Here is a 15918-nt window from a genome sequence, read left to right as displayed (position 1 = left end):
TGGACTCGAACTATAAACACTCCTACAAGCCAGTGCAGCGGGACCTATTGGACGGCTTCAGCATCTTAATGATCAATTACAGCAGCAAAAAGGTTTGCACCGAAAAACAAAATGAAAGTAACTTGTGTAGATGGAATATTCTTGGTATGACTGTAAATATATCAGCTGATCGATCAATAACACAATGCAGACCCTCATGTCAATATAATTCCATGAATACCACCGAGAAACTTCCAAGCCTTGCAATTCTTAGTGAACCACAGAACACATCACCGTATACCACACCAATTCTCTAGTTTCTGCAATCAGCCTCTAGGATACTATTACCAGACACTCAAGTCGACAAGCAACCAGGCATTGTCCATAGCATGAAGTTTCCATAGCCCAGTCCCGGTAACCAGGCGTAAGCAGACTCCCTATTTATGGGGACCAAAAATCAAAGAGAAGCTCATCATGACTCAGGTAGCTCATCATGCCAAGTCCCTGCAGATTGAAACTACCCAAGTTGAGCCAAGAACAAGCTCAAACAACAATGAGGCCATGACCCAGAACATGGTCTGGTCCAAAATGAAATTAACGACCAACATAACAAAAGGACTACAAATTTGTTATTGATCAATTTTCATCATTCATTCCATCATTATTCTTATGTACATTGAAGCCGAGGTGAACCAACAACTCCAAAGCAAAAAATTTTCAGAGCCACCCATTCAACTCAATCATCATCATTATCAGAGGACTTACTAAAAAAGAATTGGAGAAACGCATTACAATTCAAAATTAAGCCCCCGTTCAGACTTGCCGCTTACAACTTCTCTCACTCTTCCAACTTCAGCAAACCAACACCAGTTGTGGCTTCAGCTGAAGCCGGAGACTCAGTGCTATCTCTGTCATCCTTGGAAGTGCCCTTCGCACTACAGCCACACTCTTTTGTTGCTTTGGATTTGGCTCTGAAGTTGTCCAGGGAGCGGAACTCTTCTCTGAGCAGATTCTCCAGTCCTGGATGCAGCTTCAGGGGCCTCTTGTCCTTCCGATAGTGGTGATATGCCCTGAAATGTTTTCAGAAATGTTTTATTCAAGTTAGCTTCAGATTAAAACTTGAATAAAACATATCCTAGGCTTCATTCAGTCCTACTAATGAAAAAGTATCATTAATCATATACTGCAACTGAAGGCTTCAGTCATATTTTAAGGAAGCAAGCCCGTAAACAGCTAAGAATAGGATGCAGCCCATGACAGGTTACCTCTCCCTGAACTCTACTCACACCCAAGTGTCACATTGGACAAAGCTTAAAACATGAGAAAATTGATGCTAAGCAGCAAAACAGTGGGCTACAGAAGATTCATCGGGCCATAGTCATAGCAGCAAAGAAGCTAATGAACTCAATTGCCTCGTAATTTTTTTATCGACCATGCTCACTAAGCCAGCAAGATCAGTCCACAGGGAAACCTCATTCAAATGCAGACTGAGGCCTGGCACAATTCACTTGGATGCATATCACCCTTTATGATAGAAATCAAAGACTTACGTAACAAGTACATCACGAAGATTGTGTTAACGATAATTACCAATACTTTTCAAGACCGTACAAATTCCCCTTATGGTAGAATTCGAATGTCAGTTTTTCAAAATCCTCATACAAGGCTCCTCTGAACTTCTTCTCCAATCCATAACTGAAAATGCACAATGAAAGATGGTGAAGATAAATTACTGCAGTCCTCAATTTAATAAAATGGCATCCCTCACAGAGTTCACGGATCAAAACAAAACAAAAAGAGAAAGGCAACTAAAATACCTATAAAACCTGAAAAGGCACTCTAATCCATAATTATAATTAGCAGCTGCATCTTCCAGTGCTAACTTCCGAAATTCATTGTACATGGAGTGATTAAAATGATCCCGCAAGAAATATGACCAAAATCGGTATAGTGTATTCATTTCCTGCATAAATCAATAACAAGTCAAATTTATGATAATCTATTGTTAATCCATCAACATATTTTGAAACATCAAATAAATATGGTTTCTAACTCAAACCATCAGTGATAACAATATACAGGAGTTTTTAAATGTTCAAGAATACACGGATCACCATTCTATGAAGCATTGACACTATCTGAATTAAAGATAAAAGAATTGGTTATATTATTACTCTGATTTCTATCTCGAGGTTATTTGTATTATATGACCTCATGATTTTTTATGTTTCTGGCTGTGTGATGTGTGTGCCTGTGTGCTTACACCCACTCATGCAAAACTAAGATGTCAATCATGTGGATTACAAGCGAGAACCTTCGGCCAAGACTCTGGTTATTCCAAAAGAAAAGTTACTTATCGGGCCCAAAAATTGATGATTCAAGCTTAGCAAGACCTAACTTCCTTGAGAATGCATCCACATATCTTTCCTTGTTGTCAAGCCAACTAAATGTTTAAGAAGCCAATGCAGCATAGGTCTGACGGGGAAAACCATTTTCTAGGTGTTCCATTGAATAAAATCCAAATCAGTTATCTTTACACCTCTGGCCCATCCCCCACTGCATTTTAGAATTAAGGAATGACCTCCATAGCACCCCTTCCTCCACTTTTGTCTCTGAATCTAGTTTCTATGATCCTTTCCAGTGTTGCATACTCCACGTATTATTAATCACTATTTCCTGATTTGCAGGTTATATGGTATTCTTCAACACCCTTCATTTAGTGGAAACCATCATTTATCCCAATGGTCATCAACACACACCAGGTTATCACATGCAAAACATTATCACCTTCCATTTTTAACTTCAACTCAATATAATTATAAATCTATTCAGTGATTTAAGTCCATACAAAGAATGAACACTCCACAGTGCCATTAGAATATGTTAACTGGAAATATGTGCACTAGAGTAATGAACTGAGATTTTCATGGGTTTTTTTTCTTAAATTTCACCGTACGGATGTGATACAGATGCTTGGTTTTATAGAAACAGACTCTTGGGCCATCCTATTACGATGCATAAGAAGGATCGGTTAAGGCTTGAAAATCAACAACTCAGAATTTTCGTAAATATTCAAGCATCCAAAAATCACATTTTTTAAAAAAAATGCATGACCCAATAGTTGAACATATTCTAGTGACCCTATATATAGATAGATTGATAGATAGATAGAGAGATAGAGAGAGAGAGGAGGAGGGTGTAACATCGCCGTTACATAGGACACGCGCGCAATCAGCAGCAGCCACAACCACCACTAAAGATATTTTTTCCGCCTAGACCTTTATCCTATGTAGTCAAAAGCGCTAGGCAGTGCCTAGTCGGTAGACCCTTAAAAAATTAGGCGGGTCTAGTCGGTACCCCAATTAAATATAAAAAAGTACACATAATATACTTAAAAATATGTTTAATTCTTTTACTAAGAAGATGATTTCATTACAGAAGTACAAAATTACAATCAAGAAGGGCAGTTGGCCCAGATGGTATACCTATCGAGGCTTGAAAATGCTTGGGAGAGAAAGGTTTAGAATGCTTGACAAATATTTTTAACAAGATTTGACGGACAAATAAGATGCCTAATGAGTGGAGGAAGAGTACTTTGGTGCCTCTATAAAAGAATAAGGGTGATATACAAGATTGCACAAACTATCGTGGTATAAAACTCATGAGTCATACTATAAAATTTTGGGAGAGGGTGATTGAGTCTAGGTTGAGGAAGGTTGTCATGATATCGGAGAATCAATTTATTTTATGCTTGGAAGATCAACTATGGAAGCTATTCATCTTCTTAGACAACTTATTGAGAGAAATAGAGAGAGGAACATAATTTTGAATATGTTTTTTATTGATTTGGAGAAGGCATACGATAGAGTACCTAAGGACGTTCTATGGTCGACAATGATGAAGAAAGGCGTTTCTCTCAAGTACATTAGTATAATTAAAGATATTTACGAAGGAGTAGTAACCAATGTCCGCACTTGTGGAGGGGTGACAACCAATTTTCCTATAACGGTTGGGTTACATCAAGGATCTGCTTTAAGCCATTTCCTATTTTCTATAGTGATGGATGAGCTTACGAGATAAATTCAAGAAAATGTGTGGTGGTGTATGTTGTTTGTTGATGATATTGTTTTGATTGATGAGTCTACAGCTGAGGTTAATGCTAAGTTAGAATTATGGAGACAGACATTGGAAGCAAGAGGTTTTAAGTTGAGTAAGAGTAAGCCAAAATATATGGAATGTCGGTTTAGTAAGCAACGAAGTAGTGATGGGAGTGTAGTGAAGTTTGGTGAGCAAGAAATACTGGTGGATGATTGTTTCAAATATTTGGGATCTATCATTCAAAAGTATAGAGAAATTGATGGAGATGTAAATCATAGGATAAAGGTTGGGTAGATGAAATGGAAAAGTGCCACTGGAGTGTTGTGCGATCGTAGAATGTCATTGTGGTTGAAGGGAAAGTTTTATAGGACGACTATTAGGCCCGCTTTACTATATGGTACGGAATGTTGGGCTGCCAAGAGACATCATATTCAAAAAATGAGTGTAGCTGAGATGCATATGCTTAGATGGATGTGTGGAAATACAATAAAAGATAAGATTCGGAATGAGGAGATACGTAAGAAGGTAGGCGTTGCACCCATTGAAAATAAGATGAGAGAGAATCGTTTACGATGGTTTGGACATATTCGGCGAAGGCCTAATGATGCTCCAGTTAGAAGGATGGAGAAATGGGAAAATATATTAGTTAAAAGAGGTCGGGGTAGGCCTAAGAAGACTTGGATGGAGATGATAGGAAAGGATATGAATGCTTTGAACCTCACCGAGGACATGGCATTGGATAGAAATGATTGGAGGAGAAGGATTCATGTGGAAGACCCATAATGATTTTCTTTGTTGGTTCATATCGCCGACCCCAATTGTTTTGGGATGAAGGCGTAGTTGTTGTTGTTGTTTCACAAAATATATTAATATACATATATATATATATATTCAATTATTCATAACTAATCAACAAAATATACTTTCAAGTTTCAACCTTTCACAGAAGCACAATAACACATACATATAAAAAATATATTACATAATTCATAATGCTAAACATGCTTTCGGGCTTTTATAGAAAAATTCATCAGAAACAAAGTAACACACAGATATAAAAAAACATAATCAACTAAAATAAATGGTGCATGCTTTCAATGTTTCACATAAAAAATCCCAAAAGCAAAGTAGCACACGCATATATAAATATAATAACTAAGCATGTTTTCATGATTTCACAGAACAAATCACACAAACACACGTACATACATATAATTATATATATACAAAAAAATAACAAAATATACATATATAAGAATAATAAAAAACTAAATTGCCCTCATGCTTAGGTGGAGGAAGCTTAGTTGCCGACTAGGCGCCTTAGTCAGTGCCTAATCGGCAAAATTGGTACCTTTTAAGGTACCCACCTAGGTATTGCAAAGCCTAGGCGTTTTACTCAGCCTAGACTGGCTAGGCGGACTAGTCGCGGCTTTTGACAAAGGGGGGGGGGGGGGGGGGGGGGGGGGTCGACGTTATCTGCTTTTGTGTGTGTGTGTATACATATAGTTGCAAGTTGTTTGGTCCTAAATGTATTTAGCATAGGCAATTTGCCAGGGATTAAAGCCTGGATTTGCTTTTTTGACACGCTTTTTTCTGAATCATGAACTTTTGGTGCCTTTATGGCCATCTATTTTTTAATCACCAGAAAATACTGTACACGTCAAAATCTGATTATTCAAATGCTGATAACCACTAAATGGACCATGTAAATCACATGTATGGCTAAATTGACCCCAAAAAAACAAAAATAATAAAATAATTAAAAATGTAACTTAGGTCAATTGTACATACAATCAACTGTAGCAAATATATTCCCTGTGTATGCATGTGTGCACGCACACAAAGACACACATACAGCTCCTGCTTAGGTGATTGCCCAGGCACATAGGCATTAAGCCACCTAGTGAGCGCTAGGTGCACTTTTGACAACTAACGCCACATTACAGGCACCTAATTTTAACTATTTAAGGTTACAAGCAATGTTTCTTTTCCATACGTTCTATCATGAATCACACACAGAAAAAGAACATTTAATACATGCATGATGCATGTCTAATGGATTCAAGAAGCACACTGCCGAAAAAAAACTGACTTAAACTTGACGAGGCAGTTCTAAAGAATTGGCATTTTATAATTACATAAAATGACAAATAGGCAGGAAGCTCAACAAGCAACAAGAATGCCATGGGCCCCAGTTGAAATATGATCATGTAACCAAGAGGCAAGAGGTAATTAGAAATCTCTGAATAATAGAACACAAATAGAACATCTTAAAGAATAATCACGAAAAACATGACTGACCTCACTGCAACCAATCCCCATTCTTTTGCGATCATTTAGAGAACCTTTGTAGTATTTCAAATACCTGAAGAAAAGGATCATCAGAAACAGGTGCATTATGTAGTAAGCATTAAATAAATAGGCAGCAGAGATCCTCTTATGCCACTGTCCTGTCTAAGACCAGTGCATACCAAATCCAGAATACGACTTACTTCTGCTGCTTGAAACCATTTGCATCCAAAAGCTGATGACTTGGATGCTGAAATGGAGGGAAGGACTTTGGCGCAGATCCAACAGGTGGGCTGTTCCCAGAAACCACACCGCTTGCCGGACAGCTACCATGAGTAGTGCTCAACTTTGAAGATGTCATGCTAAGACAAAAAAAAAAATAGTAACGGAAGAGTGTTAGAATTATGTCTACATCATATGAATTGAATAAATTGTAATGTGTTGTAACTGCAAGAAGAAAACTCACCCATGGTTATCAGGTGGTGTGGACCCAAAGAAAAAACCAACCGAGTTACTTGGTGGGCTTTCAGACACAATACCATGTAGATTACGACCAACATTATGGATCTTAAAATTGCCAGGAAACAAACGCTGGTTATGTTGTGGATGAGGCTTGTTTAAGACTTTATTTGTCCTCCTTCGAGCATTACAATGCCTGTCTTCATTGCTGTTGCTCCCACCAGAGACAGCATTATTAGGCTTTGATGACAGCAATCCAGGAATAAGGCCACAAGGTTTAGAATCTTCATGTTTCACCTCTAAACCAGAGAGACACTTTTGAGCACTATCAGACTGCTTTGCACGTAATTCCTGCAAGCAAGAAATTCAAGCTTCTTAAAGATTCATCTAAGAACCTATGTCACCTGGGTAGGGGTGCGGGTGCAGGTGCAGGTGCAGGTATGGAGGGTACGATACGGCAATTCGAAAATTGTGGGTACGCCATATGGGGACATGGCTATATATATTAAATATCACATAAATACAAAATAAATTCAAAATAAACTGAATATAATATAAATACATATGTTATATCTAAAATATATATTATATACTGAAAATATAAAGTTATAAACTGAAAACATAATTATAAATTATAAATTAAATACAAACTTATATGTATGAAGGGTAAAATGGCATGTCTGGGTGTAGACGCATGTCGACACGGGGATAAGCGTGTTGACACGGGTACGGAGGGCAAAATGGAGTGTCCGGGTACCATAGCTGAGAATCCAACATCATAAAAAATCTATACAAATGTCAACCTGCTCATAAAAATAAAGACCATCATTGATCGTAGTCACAAGCTCAGTTGCAATGGCTTTTGGCTCCCTTGCATCAGCTTTATCATCTTCCCCAGTTCTGATGTTCTGCAATAAACAGCAAAGCAACTTAAAGAAATATAGCACATTGCTATGCCTATCTGGGGCAGCACATATTTCCGATAACATGTGACAGGTGTACTGACATTAAAATGTATACAAAATACACAAAAAATGTTAACAAGTAGAGGAAACTATGAACATCTTATGAATATTAACTTATTTTCCTATCCATAAACGCTTTGCATACATCTTGCATTTTACATAATGGAAGATGACTGCAGCACCGATGCAACAGTTAACAAAAAGACATGTAGAACTTTGCACATGTGCATGCACAACAAGTGGAGTAGTTCCAAAGAACCAGCAAGAAATCGCAATATCAATCTGGTGTTCACGTGCTGTTTATTATTTAGGGATGTACTGGAATCAGTCCTAAACTTCAGTCAGTCCTTGCAAAAACAGCAGAAAGTTAGGACTGACACCGGCAAACCTCTCCCCAGCACCCCAGAGTATGGGACTGCACTGCACATGGCCCTCTTTTTTTAGGGGTGGTTTGGATGCATCCACTTATTCAGAAAAGTAGGGCAACTGGGAAGAGTACCTTATGCTACAGAATGCAGTACCCAGCTCATCCCATTTTTTTGGATAAATGGGTACATCTAGCGACTTCCCTTTATGACAAAATAGGGTAAAAGAACACATTTTGATTTTATTGAATCAAGGATTCAACCAGCATCTTTTTCCAACATAACTTTGTCTGGGACTAGCTAGAAGCTGCAATCGATTATTTGTTGGAATCAAAATAGCATACACAAGGACTAATCAGTCTAATAATATAAATGTACTCCGTTATGTATCAAAATCAGTAAATATCCAAGCAACTGAAGAATATATGGAAATGAATAATTGACTGACTCCTAAATTCAAAAAATAGTATACCAAAAATAAATTACCAGCAATCCGATTGGCCTGTTTTGTCCCTCTACCACCTCTTTTAAATAATTATGAATTCACCTTAGTAGTAGCAGCATATGAAATTGACAAAATAAACATTTTTGGCCGTTATGGAAGTAGAAAGTAAATCCAAACACATTAGTAGAAGATTTAAGAGATGATGAATTTGGAGTCATTATACATGTTCTGAATTCTAAGGGTGTGTTTGGTAGAAGCAGCCCTCTGGGAAAGACACATCACATGAAACACCCGTCTTGCGAGAAACTGCTTTCTGTGGGCATGATGCATCTTCCATATAAAATGAGACTTTTAGCATGAAAAATCATGGGTGCACCACAGGATCCTAGGCGGCTGTTTGTTTCACTGCCAAAGGGAAAGAGACTCGTTTCATATGAAATGCAGCCTTTTCCCTCAATTCAGGCTAAAACAAACACACCCTAACTGTTTGGCCAGCAGAATCACATGAAGTTTCAATAACCATACCTGAGTTACAATTATGAGTCTTTGTACATCATGATCATTAACATCCATATCATCATCGTCTTCTTCATTCCTAAAAGAAGAGAAACAAGTGTGGTTCGATCAGAAGATTCAGAACTAATACAAACAACCCAATATAGAACATGTCAGCCACTAGTAGCAATATATATTATAAAGGCCTAACCCAAGCTCACATTCAAGGTTGGTGAAACGCAACGACTCATTAAATTCCAAAAACATTATAAATGCAAAACAAAACTGACATAGTTAGATCATGAAGCATGTTTCTAAAATGCATCAAGCAGGTGCACTCATACATTTTCTTTCCCTCAATGAAGAGATAGAGAGAGAGAGAGAGGTTCTTTTGGAAGGTGAAAAATGCACATTTGCTGGTTAAAATATATAAGATCATATGGCCATTATCTTAGTTTTTAACCTTGTTCCAATGTACATGGTACGAAATAGAAATCATGATATTATCAGTTTAGATATTTAATGACTTTAGCCTTGTACTTCACTTGTTTAGTGGTAAAACTTTTGAGATAGAGCATGTAATCTACCAACCTTGGGTAGCAATTAGTGGTGCAATGGAGACACACACATATGTATAATGTATACATAAGCAGTAACATAAAAGATCAAGAGAACAAAATTGCCAATATACTCTATCCTCCTCTGTTGAACATGGGCTCTCCTATATCAAATTCAATAATGTACACTTATTGGGGCAAATGTTGTTATTTTATACATAAAAGCAACATGAAATGTGGTTGCTCAAAAGAATAAATTGCCAGCCAGAATTAATGTGTACAGAAGACAGAAAAAGCAAAGCAATTGAGTACCAGAAAAGAGGCTTTCTTAACACACAATATGTAATTTAAGATTTTGTCAAGCAAATGTACTACCATTTATCTGCTAATACATGGGGAGCAACTAGTCGAGATGGTTCCCAAAGAGCTCAAAAGTGTGCAACTATGTCACACAGATACTCCATTTTGTCTTGTGTTCCATATCTCTTTATATGGTAGTCATATTGGAAATTTGATAAAAATGGTTGTATCCACATATGCACATCTGCATCCATGTGATGTAGGTGTGCAACTGCATGCTATTCATTCAAAGAACTAAAGGTGAAGCATTGAGCAAAATGCTTATGCACCAATAACAACTTGTCATTATTGTATTAATACGAGGCACTGGGCATGGTTGCCAGTTGAGGAAGCGGGAAGCGATACGAGAAGCGAGGCACTTTCAAAATTTTAGGAAGCGGGAAGCGTGGGACCACTTAGGAGCGAGTCGGGAATCATCTCAGAAGCGAGGGGGAAGCAAAAAAATAAAAAATACAAAATACAAAAAAAAATGAAAAAAAAATTGGGGAAGCATGGGGGAAGTGTGGGGAAGCGCAGGGGAAGCGAGGGGGAAGCACGCTTCCCATAAAAGGGAAGTGTGCTTCCCATTTAAAAGTGGTGCTTCCCCGCACGCTTCGGAAGCGCGACGTTTCGCGCTTCCCCTTTTACCTAGGCGCTTCCGGTAACTCTGGCACTGGGTGACTTACAAACGCTGCAGAGACAACAGAAGAATCAAGCATGAGGGAGTTCCACCATTTTGAATCTCCTATATTCTTTTATTAGAAAGAAATATATTTAATTATTCCACATATAAGAAGCTCAGAACATTTATGTAGTATAGGTGATGACAATCTTCAAATAAACATCCAAACAAAAAAGACAAGTGTACCTTCTACCGAATGAAAGATGATCCCTTCTGCCTGTCTGCTCCAATTCAAGCTCTTCATCAAGCAGGAAAGTGCTCTGGTCCCCTCTATACAAGGACGAGCCATCTACAAGAGCATCAGTTGTGATTTGTGACCTACCCGAGGAGTTGGTACATGTGGATGAACATGTAGGTGCCTCACAAACACCTCTGACAGTAGAACAACAAGAGTGAAAACTGTCACTAGGGACCTTGCTACATTCACCAAAAACAGACAGCTCAATGCCATTATCAACTCCCAAACTGGATGTCCGACTGATTAATGAATTCTTAGCAGATTTCTTTTGTCCATCAGTAGATTTGACTTTCTCCGCCTCATCCACTGAAGGGCTTGCAGATGAAACCTCAATCTCAGGCGTATGTTGCAATGACATGTCTCCATCCTGATCTTCATGGTTTGAAGTATCATGATGCTGTTCTACAGCAACCAATGCAACATTCTCTGTTACCTGGTTGTTCAAATCATCAGGCATTTCATGATGAGGTTCTGCAACAACACCATCAGCTACCTCTGTTATCCCATCATTTAAACTATCAGATGCTTTGTGGTGTTCTGCCAACTCCTCAGCCGCTTCCAGCAATTTATCTTTCACACCATTAGACGTTATAATAATATGGCTTTGTGAAGCATGTGGAGATGGCAGTGGCCCATCATCTGGTAAAGGACCAAGAAATTTGTCCCAGTCCTTGTTTTTCCTCATCATATTCCCCTGCAAGAACACCATTCAATCGAGGCCAAATACAAGCACGATAAGCAAATGCATATCAAAATGCACATTCAACTGCCACAGGAGTCAAGAGCAGTGAAAGTCGCAGACATCTCACCTGCAATTCAACTACCCTTGAGTCCTTCAGTGCATCAATAACTACTCCAATATCTTCTGTCATGGCTAGAACCTGAGACACATGATTTATTTCAAATCCGTAACATGTGCTAACAATGTATAAAGATATATGCAAGTGCACCAAAAGAAATCAAATACAATTAAAAGAAAGTTTTCAAACAGGTAAATTGATGTATATGATGTAAAGAATGTATGCTATATTAAACTGCTGAGAAACCAACCCGCCTAAAGCCTGCAATTATGTTTATGGGGATCCACCCTTCTTGATCAATTAGACTACGCATGAATCTGTCTTTACACAAATTCTCTGCACTGTACAAGGAATGCAATTGCATATTAGTTCAAAGCGCTTACACAAAAAATGCAACCAGTAACCAGAGCAAGTTACTTTTAAAAGAAGGCAAATAAAACATGGCATAAACACAAACCAAACATCAAAGGAAGTAATTTACCTGAAATAGTACTCTATCTGTTTGACTATCCGACTCCTCAAGTCCTGTGGATCAGATAGTTGTGAGCTAACTTCTGAAGCTGGGGGAGGAGGAGGAGGCCCCGCTGAAGAAGGAACAGGCACAGGTGGCGGTGGTGGTGGTGGAGGAGTTGGAGGAGGTGCAAAATAGTGTGGAACACTAGCATGTTGATAAGGTGCCGGTGCAGCATGAAACATTGGAGCTGCATTGCATGATTTACCACCCACCCAATTAAAAACAAAAAAAAAGGAGACATGAAGCTAAATCACCAGATAATTCCATCAACAAATCTAATTTTCTTTCTGTTTTCAACTTAAAAGATGGCATTGAACATAAAAGAAAAACAGTAAGAGCTCAAAGATATAAATAAAATATGCAAACTGGAAGCATGAAAGGTATTTTTCCATACCAGGTGGTGCGTTCATAAAAGCTTGAGGTGGAGGACCATAAAAGGGAGGATGTTGGCCAGGAAAAGGAGGTGGGCCAACGTGAGGGGGAATGTTACTGGGGATAAATGCCCGTGGTTGATGCCATGGATGATTATAACGGCCAACAGGCTCCTGGGAAGCATTTCTCCTGTTTTCAAAATTGCCCACATATGCATTTGGATCACCTCGAATTGGTGTCTGAAAGTTTCTGTAGTTATCAACACCAACGCCTGCTGCTGATCGATTGAAAGGCCTCACAGACATATCATATCCAGGCCTTACAAAGTGAGCTTCTGAAGGAATCAACTGATTGGATTCAGGAGGAAAAACATAGTCTTGAACTGGAACATGTTGAGGATTCATGGGCATAGGATAAACAGGCTGCATATGAGGAGGAGGATAGTGCATGGGAGAGACAAATGGGGCCACACCATTTGCAGGATAATTACGCTTTGAACCTGGTTTATAGTGCATATGTGAATGCCTATGAGGACGGTTTCCACCACCATAACCATTTGATCTTGGTGCACGGATTGGTCCCTGGAAGAAGGCAAACAGAAAGATCACATCAGCTGTGGCATCTTTGATCAACTGAAGTGATCAGAACAACAACAACAATAATTAACTAGAAATATACGCATGAATTCCTCCTATAAGCAGTTTCTGATGTCTAGATGCTCTCTATGGCTCCACCAGTGCAATCTGGAAGCTCGATGGCAACCAATGTCTTAATGGGTCGCCAGGTGCTGGAAGACCCGGGTATGCCAGGGCAGGAAAGTATAAACTAAGCAGACCCAGCAAGCTAGGGGACAGGTCCCCGGTCGCAGCTGCTAACCTAAAGCAGAGAATCCAGTAGCAAAGGGTTGTGCACTAAAAGTTACCCTATCCCATAAATATTTAAATTATGTAAACTATGTTCTATTAATTCAGTTCCCTCTTTTCTCACCTTCAAGCCAGCAGCATGACAATGTGAATTGTCCAATCAATCAAATACATATAAACTAGTCACATCCCATATGCAGGAACAAGAGCCTCACTAGTGCAATGTAATGGATCAGTAAATAGTATTTTTCCAAATACAAAAAGTGTGCAACACCATAGTCCCAGCCACAGCAATTGATATAGTCTAATGCAACAAGATAGGCAGGGACAGCCATGAGAAACTCAAAAATGTAGAACAGAACCATATTTCATTGGAATTGTCTTGATGCATATTCCCCATTTGTGTGGCGAGAATTGTGAGAAATACGTTAACAACATTGTTACTGCAGAAAGCACGCTGTCTTATACCCATTGATCATGCCATGCTGACATGCAACCATCCATATCATTGATTTAAATTATACAGGTTTACATTTAAGCAGGAATTTAGTTTGGTCTTAAGCAGTAAAGCTTTACCAGAAAATTCCAGCCCCAACCATCATAAACTACAAATAGTGTAAACAAGTAGACAGCCAAAAAATTTATGAAGGTTTTTAAGTCCAGAATGCCCAAAAAACCTTGGAGCTGCGCATCGCTTGCATGTTTGCTAGGAAGTCTTCCCCTTTCGCTTTTTTTACTTATATGCAGGCTGTGACACAGTCACGGATAGATTAGACCAATTCCTCATCATAGAATAGTCTGATAAAAAGCAAACCTAATCACTGCGACACGAGTGATTCATTCTCCATGTGAATATGAAAGAATACAACAGCTAACAACAAAAATCCAAATATGCTTGTTTAAATATATTCTCTTGTTTAAATCTAAGAACTAGAAAGAACTGCAAAAAAAGGAAAAAGAAAAAGAATGAGCAAATAAATGAATGAATGAACAAGTAAAAAGAAACACTGAGACCCTGAAAAACATGCAAATTAAACAAACAGATAAAGTCGCACAAGCACTCTGATTTTCCATTGTCATCTTAAATTTCAAAAGAATTGTCATCAAATGTCTATAACGGAAATACCAACAAGCGGGCAAAAGGCAAACCTGCATGGGTGGTCGCCGTGTTGGCCCAAGCGGTGGCGGCGGAGGGGGAGACGGAGTAGAAGCCTCGCTGCAACTTCCGCCGCTCTGCCCTGCATCCAGATGATTAGCCGCAAGTGGCGGCCAAGACTCCGCCCCCATTACCGGGCCAGCCGGGTTCCCGTCCACCACCGGCCTCCTCCACACATTCGGCCTCTCGCCCTCTCCCTCCACACTGCCTGCACTCTCGGCACGCTCATCCCCACTCACGTTACCAACCCTCACAGCGGCCTCGAACTCCTCGGACAGGACAGTCTCGACGAGAGCCCCCACAGGGGGGTTCGGGGGGCAAGAACCCGCACCCTCGGCAACGGAGCCGCGCTCCATCTCCCCGGAAACCGGAATTGGCTTATGCCTCGCAAATCTTTCGCATCTACCAATTATTGTCCTTCTTCTGATCCTTCTCCTTCTTCTTGTTCCCCGCTCGATCGCTCACATAAGATCAAATAACCGATGACGGATCTTTTGTATACATCTTCTCTTTCCTGAAGCGGCAAAAGAAGCAACGTTAAGGGTTAGGGTTTCAAAATAGATGATGAAGAAGATCGATAGGAAGAAGAGATCGACAACCAGAGAGAGAGAGTGGTGTAAGAGAGGAAGGAAAGAACGACTCTGAAAGAGAATGAGGGAGGGAGGGAAGAGTAGGAGGAGGAAGAAGAAGAAGAGGAAGGAGCGCTCCACAGGGGGAGAGAGAGAGATGCTGTCGCCGAGAGGAGGGAGAGAAGGAGAGTGGGTTGGGGAGGCTGCTCTAACGAAACGAGGGTTTTTGTTGGTCGCACGTACGAGGGAGTACGTGCGGTGCCGGTTCGGGGGATTTTGGGCGGGATAGGAACGCGCACACCGTACGAGGGTTTTATGGATTTTAGCCACAAAGTCTAAAAATAATAATAAAACTTAAATTTGAATAATTTTAAAAAAAAATAAAAAATAATATTTTTTATATATAAATATTTTAATCAGTATCATATTGAATCTAATTATGAAAGTTTATTAAAAATTATAGATTTTAATTTCGAATATGGATCACAAATTGGAACTAAGTACAAAAAATATTTAAATTTGGAGTAATTTGAAAAAATAAAATAAAAATTCATATTTTTATCTAAAAAGGTAAAAAACATAAATAAATCATAAAAATTAAAAATTAAAAGAATAAATTATAAATAAACCAAAAATCCTAAACTATAAAAAAATAAAACATAAAATCAAAGAAATCATAAATAAATTATAAAAAATATATATAAAAAACCTAATTCAAACCTTTATCAAAGAA

General features: G+C 38.9%; 1 protein-coding gene across 1 annotated transcript; it reads right to left on the bottom strand.

Annotated features, from left to right (window-relative positions):
• Window positions 1-549: 549 nt before the first annotated feature.
• Window positions 550-15580, bottom strand: LOC149826933 (uncharacterized). Its single transcript, XM_090019057.1, has 14 exons — window positions 14610-15580; window positions 12620-13178; window positions 12193-12412; window positions 11962-12052; window positions 11721-11792; window positions 10860-11605; window positions 9126-9195; window positions 7629-7733; window positions 6833-7176; window positions 6570-6728; window positions 6379-6442; window positions 1797-1942; window positions 1570-1674; window positions 550-1049 (listed from the first exon to the last, which is right to left on the bottom strand). Exons 1-14 carry the CDS (start codon window positions 14970-14972, stop codon window positions 818-820), a joined length of 3276 nt encoding a protein of 1091 aa, XP_089875183.1. The 5' UTR covers window positions 14973-15580; the 3' UTR covers window positions 550-817.
• Between the last annotated feature and the right edge of the window lie 338 nt (window positions 15581-15918).

This window comes from Nuphar pumila, chromosome 10 (assembly GCF_984573655.1).
Source record: "Nuphar pumila chromosome 10, dmNupPumi1.hap1.1, whole genome shotgun sequence".
Taxonomy (NCBI): Eukaryota; Viridiplantae; Streptophyta; class Magnoliopsida; order Nymphaeales; family Nymphaeaceae; genus Nuphar; species Nuphar pumila.
Note: the sequence above shows the minus strand (reverse complement) of the source record. Positions and strands in the feature narration are given on the sequence as shown.